We start from the raw sequence: 9469 nt of genomic DNA, 5'->3' as shown, positions 1-9469 counted from the left end.
TGGAATAATGCTCTTACCTGAAGCAGTCAAAGCTACGAGAAGACAGAGAGACAGGTAGACAGTCCAGACCGCCATTGTTTCTCTGAATACTGAAACAGAAATATTCAAAATTAATTATTTCAAAGATTTGTATTTTTGTGACACAAACCAGTTCAATAGATTAATGTCAACGTCTGGATATTGCGTTGTGGAGCGGAGCCCTGGTTGATCTTTTTATATACTGGAGGGGAGTGTGTTCATCAGCATCATCCATCACATGCTCTTCCTGTGCAAACACTGTTTTTGTATAGTTTGTACTTGAGCCACTTCTGTTATAATACCATTATTGTGTTATGTGTATTTTATGTGTGTTCTTGGTATGCAAATAAATGTTATAAATGTTATAAAGAATAAATAGATATTAATCTATTCTGTAATTGCATCAGTGTGCATGTTTTATGTACATGGTTTATTCATTTCTCACACTCTTCATAAGATGCTCTTTGTTCACCTGGAATGAATGGAGGATTGTTGCTGTCATCAGCAAATATGTACAAATATTTACACTGTAAAACCTTGCTGTAAAAAAAAGGCCAAATTCTGACCGTAACATACCATTTCCCATTAAGACTGTAATGAGATCAATGAACCGTAGATACCGTAGAAAACAATGAATTCTGGGTAATATTTGTTGCTTTCGAGAAAGTAGCCTACTGGAATATACTGTGAATGGTAAGACTTTTGAATACTGTTCCTTCATTAATGAATAACTACACAGCAACAAATGATTAATGCACTATTGACATTCTAGAAACTCTGCTGAATGTGGTAGGTCACTATTAGCTAACAAAGATGGTCAGGTGATACATCACTCATCATCATAAAGAAAAATTGACTAATGTGATCAAAAGTGGTTGCTTGTTATTAATAGATTTTCAGCAGCAATGCTTTCTTGCCAGATATAATCTTAAAAAAATAAATAATAATAATAAAAAAAAACTTTAGATACACACACAAACGTCAAGAATCAGCATATGAATCTCAATACATATAATGCTGCTGTAATCATTTATCTGTAGTGGATTATGAAGATTTGTTGTTTGTTTTCTGTGTTATTTATGTTTTATACATGTCATATTGTGAGAAATAACAGTATTAAGGCCCGTTCACACCAAGAAACAGGAATACAGCTTTCCTGAAGCTCAAACAGTAGAGCGTTGGCGCTTGCAACACCAAAGTCACGGGTTTGATTCCCAGGGAAAGCAAGAACTGATAAAAATGTAAATGTGATTTTTTTTTTATATAAATTAATTAATACAGTAAATGTAAGGACGATAACTATGAAAATAACAATAAAGATATACAGTAGCTGATGAACGTGTTTTGGATAATGATATTGCTATTTACCTGTTTCAAAGAAATATTATTTGCTTGTTTTTAAGTTAATGAGAAACACAGACAAACTGGCTTTCTCAACAAGTCAATGGGAATTATAGATGTGATAGATGTGCTCATTGCACCAACACTACGCAAACAAACAAAACAAAACAAAACAAAACAAAACAAAACAAAACAAAACAAAACAAAACGTAACCTTAAGCTGAGGATCGCAGAACATAAGGCTGCTATCAGAAACAATAACCTTGACTATGCCATTGCTAAACATTATACAGAGAAGAACCATAGTCCAGCAGCCTCCCTCAGGTTTACTGGCAATGAGAGGGTATTGCCAAACCCTAGAGGAGGTCACATCATTAAACTGCTCTTGAGAAGAGAAGCTTTTTGGATAAATGAACTGTCTTCTGTTGAACCCTCTGGTATGAACGAATCACAGGATTTTAGCTGTTTTCTATAAATGTGGGTTATAGGATATTGACTATTATCCTCACTGCAGTGCATGTAACATTGTGGACATATTGATGATGTATGTCTGTAATGTGTGTGTATATATATATATATATATATATATATATATATATATATATATATATATATATATATATATATATATATTATATATATTTCTACAAAACGTTTTGCTCTTGTTAGGCTTTTGATGATGATAATTATGTATATTTGGTGTTGACAATGTATATTGTGTTGATTTATTTGAGGATGTGACTTATATTTTCTTAACTGGGTATTTATGGGAATGTGTTGGATATTGGCATTTAAAATATTATGACTTTAATAACAACTGATCATGTGACTCAAGGTAATTAAAGGAGAACTTGGTAATGTGACGTGCCTCTGGGCCCGTATTATTGTAATGAGTGTTGGGGGGGGGGGGGGGGGGGGCTTTGAGTTAATCATGATGTGAAACACCTGTAGATAATGATAAAAGGTGAGGAATCACAGACTTCAGCCTTTTTTGGCTACCCCTTTATCATCTGTTATTTTGAGTTGTTGCTGTATTTATTTATTAATCGTTTGTTTTATGTATTAGTTTAAGTTTGGGTAGTTTGCAGGCCTGTATTTTGGAGTGTATATCTTGTGTTAATTATGTAGCTTATTCTTTATTTATGTTGGTTCTCTGAACGGAATGTTTTCCGTAGTGGTGTTTGTTATGTTTGATTAAATAAATATTTTTTAATCCGCTTTTGTTCTCGTTGCCTCCCTCATTTGTCGCGGCTCAGAGCCGGCCGTGACAAATATGGGGGCTCGTCCGGGATCACAACCCTCTAACATTCCTTCATTCCTTGCAGAATCCAAACCAGCGACTCATGAGATGGTGTATCTTCCTACAAGGGTATCATCTTGATATAAGACACATCAAGGGAACCGAAAATGTGATTGCGGATGCTCTATCTAGAGTATAATGTGTTGCTACAATGTTGTGTCTTCTGTTTTTCTGTTTCTTTCTCCTACCTGTCTCTTCTCCTAGGTGCCGAGGTTGATGAGTATTAGGGGGAGATGAGTGGATTCTGGAGGATGTTGTGGCATCGGAGTTGTTTGGGAGTTATAGTTAGTGAAGATGTTTTTTTTTTTTGTTTTTTTTGGTATGTGTACATCCCAGTTTAGTTAGAGGGGGGGGGGCTTGTTTTTTTTGTTTTGGGTGGTAATCCTGAGTGGGGGTACACTTCAGTGTCCTTCGGCAGTCCTGATTATGGGATTGTTGAGGATGCTGAGTTTAGTGTTTAAAGCCGCCCCGAGCTCGGCAAGCCACTGAAGACTAGATAGGCTTTAGGTAGTTTGTATGTTAGTTAGGAGGTTGGGATGTACCCTATTGGAATTAGGTTATGTTTGGGTATGTATATAGTTTTTTTTTTCGTTTGTGTGTGGGTGGTATAGGGGTTTACCTTTTAAGGGGGGGTGTGTGACGTGCCTCTGGGCCCGTATTATTGTAATGAGTGTTGGGGGGGGCTTTGAGTTAATCATGATGTGAAACACCTGTAGATAATGATAAAAGGTGAGGAATCACAGACTTCAGCCTTTTTTGCCTACCCCTTTGTCATCTGTTATTTTGAGTTGTTGCTGTATTTATTTATTAATCGTTTGTTTTATGTATTAGTTTAAGTTTGGGTAGTTTGCAGGCCTGTATTTTGGAGTGTATATCTTGTGTTAATTATGTAGCTTATTCTTTATTTATGTTGGTTCTCTGAACGGAATGTTTTCCGTAGTGGTGTTTGTTATGTTTGATTAAAAAATATTTTTTAATCCGCTTTCGTTCTCGTTGCCTCCCTCATTTGTCACGGCTCAGAGCCGGCCGTGACAGTAACTTTTTTAACTTAATAAAACTGTCTAGAAATCATTTGGATGGTTAAACAACCTGTTCTGGTGATATTGGTGACTTTCCCCGCTCCCCCCAGCGTTCCCAGGCGGAAAACCAACCTTGCAACTTGGGGACTACCGTCCCGGCAAGATAGAAATTGGAAGTCTCGTGAGAAGCAAGAACTAGAACGAGAACGAGCGCGAAACACAAATTGCTTTACGGCAATTCGACATAAACACACACGCATGTATGATGTATTACCAGATTACCCACCTCGGTAGACATAGCTCCACACGATACAGTTGGCTTGCTCCGATCAAAACAAACGCACATGAGCAGCGGTAGAGAGGGGGAGGAGGCCGCCGCAAGTGAGTTTTTTACGACTGTGTTGTGAAATATACGCCCCACAGCTGTAGGGGGAGCTCGTGGGGAAAACATGCGACAACAAAAGGGAAAATCAGCGAAGAAGTGACTAGAGTTCGCTAGAGTTGCAGAGTTCTCCTTTAAGACCTGAATTAACACCTGAGAGCTCAGACCATTAACTGAGCGAACCTGAGGACGCTTAATGCGAAACGCGTTGCTCGCTTTGAATAAATAAAAGAGTAAAGTCAATAGTGTGCAGTAGAGAGTTTTTCATTTTTGTCATTTAAATCCGTTCCTGCCATCTACCTGCACCTATCAGGCTGTGCATGGACAACGTGATCTCATGAGAATACGTGTGTATTTTTACGTAAAGTAAAAAAACTGTATACATCTACAGAAGTGCTTGTTGAGAATTAACAGATGTTTAAATGTAGACGTTTCATTGAATGTTTCATTTGAAGTCACCAGAATCGTGATTAGTGTCAGCTTTATTTGGGCTCTTGACTCTTTAACATTAGTTTCTCTCTGGTTACACTAACTGTGTGTTTATTTTGCACATTTGAAGCAGCAAGAATAGCCATGTGATATGAAAAATATAATCATATGATAATATTATACAGTATTGTTAATCTCAGCAAGTGTGTAATGTCTGATTGGTGACTTTTAAAAAGGTTTTTATGATTGTGTTTGTACAGCACGAGATCAGCAATGTCGCCGTTATCTGCACATTAGTTTTTAAAGAGACGTTGCGTTCAGGATCTTAAAGTCTACACACTGTAAAAAGAGATGTGTTAAAAACAACAGAGTGTGTTTATGGTATTTTGACACATGTTGTGTAGATTTTTAACACACAATGTGTGTTAAATTGTAACTGGATGGAATAACACTGGGTGGAGGGCAGTTTGTGTTTATGAAAAATAAAAGGTATATTTTATTTGGTATCCCATAAAAACTTTAAAATAAATAAAACAATACATATAAATAAATAAATAAAATCTAAATTTATAAAACCTTAAAGATTAACAGGGTTTTTTGGCAGCCAATCACGTCATGCCTCTTGTCTTTTTCAAATACTGCATTTACTGAGCTTTCACGAGTTAGTCTGTGGATTTGCCATGATCGCCGTCTTTCATGGGTTACAGAAAGTTGATGCATATGAAAAAATGTCATATAGACTACTTGGTTTTGGAGAAAGTGGAGTAAATACTTGACATTTATTAAAGGTACAGGATAATAACCTGGTAGTGAGACACAAAATAAGAGTGGCTTTAATATATTGGGTGAGTGTGATGGGGTGGCAAACAAATTTATATTACCGAATAAGAGACAAACATGTATCACTTGTCTTTAAGGTTATTTATTTTTTTGCAAGGAAAGGTCAGCAGTCATACAGTCATTACAAAGAGCCTGCAGAGTGTGACCACGAGTGGGGGCATCTTTCCTTCTTTATAGTTGTTCCTCCCCCAAGGTTGTTTTCCCGAGGATAAATGAAGATATCTCTCAGCCATAACTAACACACTGTTTAGATTTGTCTCATATTAATCATATTATACCCTTGAATGGAGACTCTCGATCTCGATCATACACTTAGTCACACATTAACTTTTGTCAGGTCATATACAAGGTCATACACATACATATTCATAAGGGTATGTATCAACACTACATTAATCTAATTACCATAATATTTCTAAGATTCTATAAATATAATTAAATGCAAACATATAGAACATATTAAACTTCTTCCACAGTGACTAACTTTTTCACATTATAATTTTACTTGTTTATTCATTTATTTATTTATTGGGATTTATTCTAGCAATCTCCGTGTGTGTTTTTGTTGTTGTTTTAACTCTTGGTGCCATTTTAGGATGCCAAATTACTTATTCTAACTTGTGTGATACACAAATTATTTAAAAAAATGGTGTTTAACAGGCGTCACTGAGTCATTAACTTATCATTCACAAAACACAATCAAAGAAACAAAATTAACCTTCTTTAAAACACATTTATTACCTCCATTGAACATTTCTAAAGGAAAGTAAATGAGTTAAAGTAGCTTGTTTCTTCTATTGATTTTTCACATGCTGATTCTCTTCACACACACAAACGGCTTCTTATCAGTACATGGGTCATCATTCCAGATGCCATCTGTTGCAAGATAGAACAAAATATTAGATTTTTGTATTATATATATATATATATATATATATATATATATATATATATAAAAGAATGTTTATTTAGTCTATTTAGATGAGCATTAACAGCAGTAGTTACAGCCATAGTTCATCCCAAGGCAGTGCTCTCCTTGAAGGTTATTGGGCTCTCCAGGCGTCCATATTTGAAAGTTCATTCTGGTTCCATCACTCCAGAGCCAAACTCCCTCCTGTGAACAGAAGAGAAAAAAGACATTGTGTTTATGTCCACAGCTCACATGGCTTAATTTAAAAATGTCAGAAATCTAAACAGAAATGAACAGAAATGATTTCACAAACAGGGTATCAGTGAAGAATATGTTGGGCTTATGTGGTCTCACGATTTCTCATGATTTCCAATGCCCTAAACTAACTATTCTAAGGACCAAAAAAGATTAAAACACATCTATCTTTATGCATTTTGAAAAATGTTTTAATGTAAATGTAACTGTAAATGCACAGTAGCACAAAAAGCATGATCAAAAAAAGAATTGCATACATGAACAGCATCATTTCCTCCAATCCAGGCACGAGTTGAGTTCGCAGTTTCGGATCTAATCAGGTTCTGTATAAAAGTGTACTCATCAAGGCTGTGCACAGAAGCAAGGTTCCCATCAGACTGCAAACAGAATTTCTGTAGAGACAGAGACATGAACAAACACCACTATTTATATATATATAAAAATATATATATTATTTAAAATTAATATTCCAAAATCTGTGACATGCCTTCAGTTACCATCGAAATAATTTTTACTCGTGCTGTTTATTTTTTGTTTTGGCTAAGTCTAAAATCTGCCATTAGAGGTGGGACTACTTTTCTAGAAAAGGTTCTGGTTATACTGTAGATGTAGATTAGATATAACTTCACATATATGAAGTTTTTCAGTTATTCTCTCATGATAACATGAAATGTGTTGTCTTTATTTTCATACCATTGTGATGTTTTATTATCAGTGATATATGTTTACAGCCTAGAGCTCCATTGTAATTTATTTACTATTAACATATTTTTGTTTTTATACCGAGGAACACGATGAAATTTTTTTCCTGCAATAATTAACAGGTGTCACAGATGTTTACAGAGCTTAAGTTGTATTTAACCAAGAATATACTTATATGATTTTTATGTCATATTAGAAGATGAATGTATCATACCTCTGCATCAATCCATGTTTGAAAGTAATAGAAAAACTTGAAGCATCTGCCTTCTAAGGCAGACCATCCTGCCCAACAGCCTGTTAAAGGGAAGTTTTGTGTGTTATTTTTTTGAAACATTTTTTACCATTAATGACCTTTCATCTAATTAAATTAATAATTTTAAGGTACAGTATGTAATTTTTGTCCCTTTACCGGTTAAAAAACAAAAAAGGCATGCAACATTGTTTTGGTCATGCTTCGGCTTTGCATGACAGTGCAGATGAAGGCGACGCTTCACAATAGATGCTTTACAGTGAACTCTGTTAGAGAGATACATATGACATCTGTTCAATAAAACACCTTATTCAACAGTCGAGTAATAAAAACACCATCATCTCCACTTCGCTTTTACAACTTTTCAAATCCCTCAGTTCTCTCCATCTCCTAAAGCCAAGCTGATGTTGATTCTTGTTTTATTACAAGCTCTGTCTCGTTCTCTTTTCTCCAGCAGACTCTCGTCTGTTCGGAGTTTGTTTAAAACTAGAGATGCACCGTTTACAATTTTCTAGGCCGATTCCGATTTCTGATTTTTCATTGAGTTTGACCTGCCGATACCGATTACATTTTTTTCTAATTACTTTACAGCACACACAAATATTTATTTTCGATCTTTTCTTTAACCCTTTCACGCGTAAGTTTAAAATATTCTAACTGACACCCCCACCCCCAGAGTGAGTTTTTTCAAGGCGAACGTTCCCTTTAATGTTTCCATGGCGACGCGTCACGCGATACACCGCAGCCACAATAATACTGTATGACAGATGTGTCGCTTTTATTTCGCTTTTCTTTTTTATTCAAAATATTCACAAACTTGCTTACCATGTCATCAACTAGCCTATCTGATATTCCGATTCTCAAATACGTGTAAGTGAGTGTGTTTGGTCGTTTAAAAACCTTTATAAATAATCTTGATCTTTAACATGAGATGGGCGCCACAATGTTGTCCTGTCCGTCGGATTTACAGCACGTGAATTCATCAGTTTCTCCCGAAATAAATGCAAGAAAGTGGCCGGTGAACTGAGAAGAATAGAGTAAACTTTATAGTTTCTTCCTCTCTGTTTGTCTGATATGAATAACACATGTCGGCAAATTATATTTGAATAGATTGTTATTGCTGCTTCCACAGACATCAGTGTGTGTTTTACAAACTCCAAATGTATTGTTTTACTCGTGCTTATGTGTATTTAAATATCTGAAACCTAAAATAAACATTGAAAACACTGCATAGTTGATATATGACAGCGCTGAACGCGTCCGACTCTGGCTCAGCGCTAGCCAATGCGCGAAAGCACAGTTTGAATCTGGCAGTTATGCAACGTCACTGAACATTGTAAATGTGGCACCGTACTCTCAGGGGCACAGAAATAAAAATCCTGATCACGTGAAAATCGGCCAATTCCGGTCACCAGCCGATCAATCGGTGCATCTCTATTTAAAACGGGTGTGAAGACAAATTTTTTTACTGTTTAATGTTTTTTTTTTCAAAGTCTACAGGGTGAATCTCAAGAGGTTGGAGATTTAGCTGCTCCATCTCTTCCTTTCTTGCTCATGTGAAAGCTAACCCCTGCCACTCACACACCAGACACATGGCAAAGTAGCCAGAACAACTTTTCTCTCTTTACGTATATGACGAGACACGCACAGGCTGTCACGTTTCCGTTGTGTTTGGACTGTGTTGTCATTGTCTTTAATTCACCTGTCTCACCTGTGCCTCATTTAGTTATCTCATTTGTTTTGCCCCAGCTGTGTCTTATTTCCCTGATCTGTTTCCTTGTGTATTTAAGCCCTGTGTGTTCCTTCAGTTTTGGTCGGTCGTTGTAGTGTCAAGGTTTGTGTTGAGTGTGCATGTAATCTGTGTTTGGGAATAAACCAGATGTATTGAAATCCTGTCTCCTCGTCTCTCAACCTGCAAAACCCTGACAGAACGACCGACCACATCATGAGCTGGGAGCTCACTGGACAGATCGCGGCTTTGGCTCGGGATAGCCGCAATCTGTTGCATCACGCCAGTCCAGCC

General features: G+C 36.3%; 1 protein-coding gene across 1 annotated transcript in view; it reads right to left on the bottom strand.

Annotated features, from left to right (window-relative positions):
* Positions 1–5395: 5395 nt before the first annotated feature.
* LOC311287150 (galactose-specific lectin nattectin-like) overlaps positions 5396–9469 on the bottom strand; it is a 37156-nt gene continuing 33082 nt past the window's right edge. Inside the window, exons 5-8 of the mRNA XM_084403782.1 lie at positions 7411–7490; positions 6752–6886; positions 6335–6443; positions 5396–6205 (exon numbers count right to left, since the gene is read on the bottom strand). Of these exons, the coding sequence (XP_084259908.1) occupies positions 6135–6205; positions 6335–6443; positions 6752–6886; positions 7411–7490 (395 nt within the window). The 3' untranslated portion in view covers positions 5396–6134. The remainder of the gene's footprint in view (positions 6206–6334; positions 6444–6751; positions 6887–7410; positions 7491–9469) is intronic.

This window comes from Rutilus rutilus (assembly GCF_951802725.1).
Source record: "Rutilus rutilus genome assembly, chromosome: 1".
NCBI classification, from domain to species: Eukaryota; Metazoa; Chordata; class Actinopteri; order Cypriniformes; family Leuciscidae; genus Rutilus; species Rutilus rutilus.
This window is presented reverse-complemented; position numbering and strand designations above follow the sequence as displayed.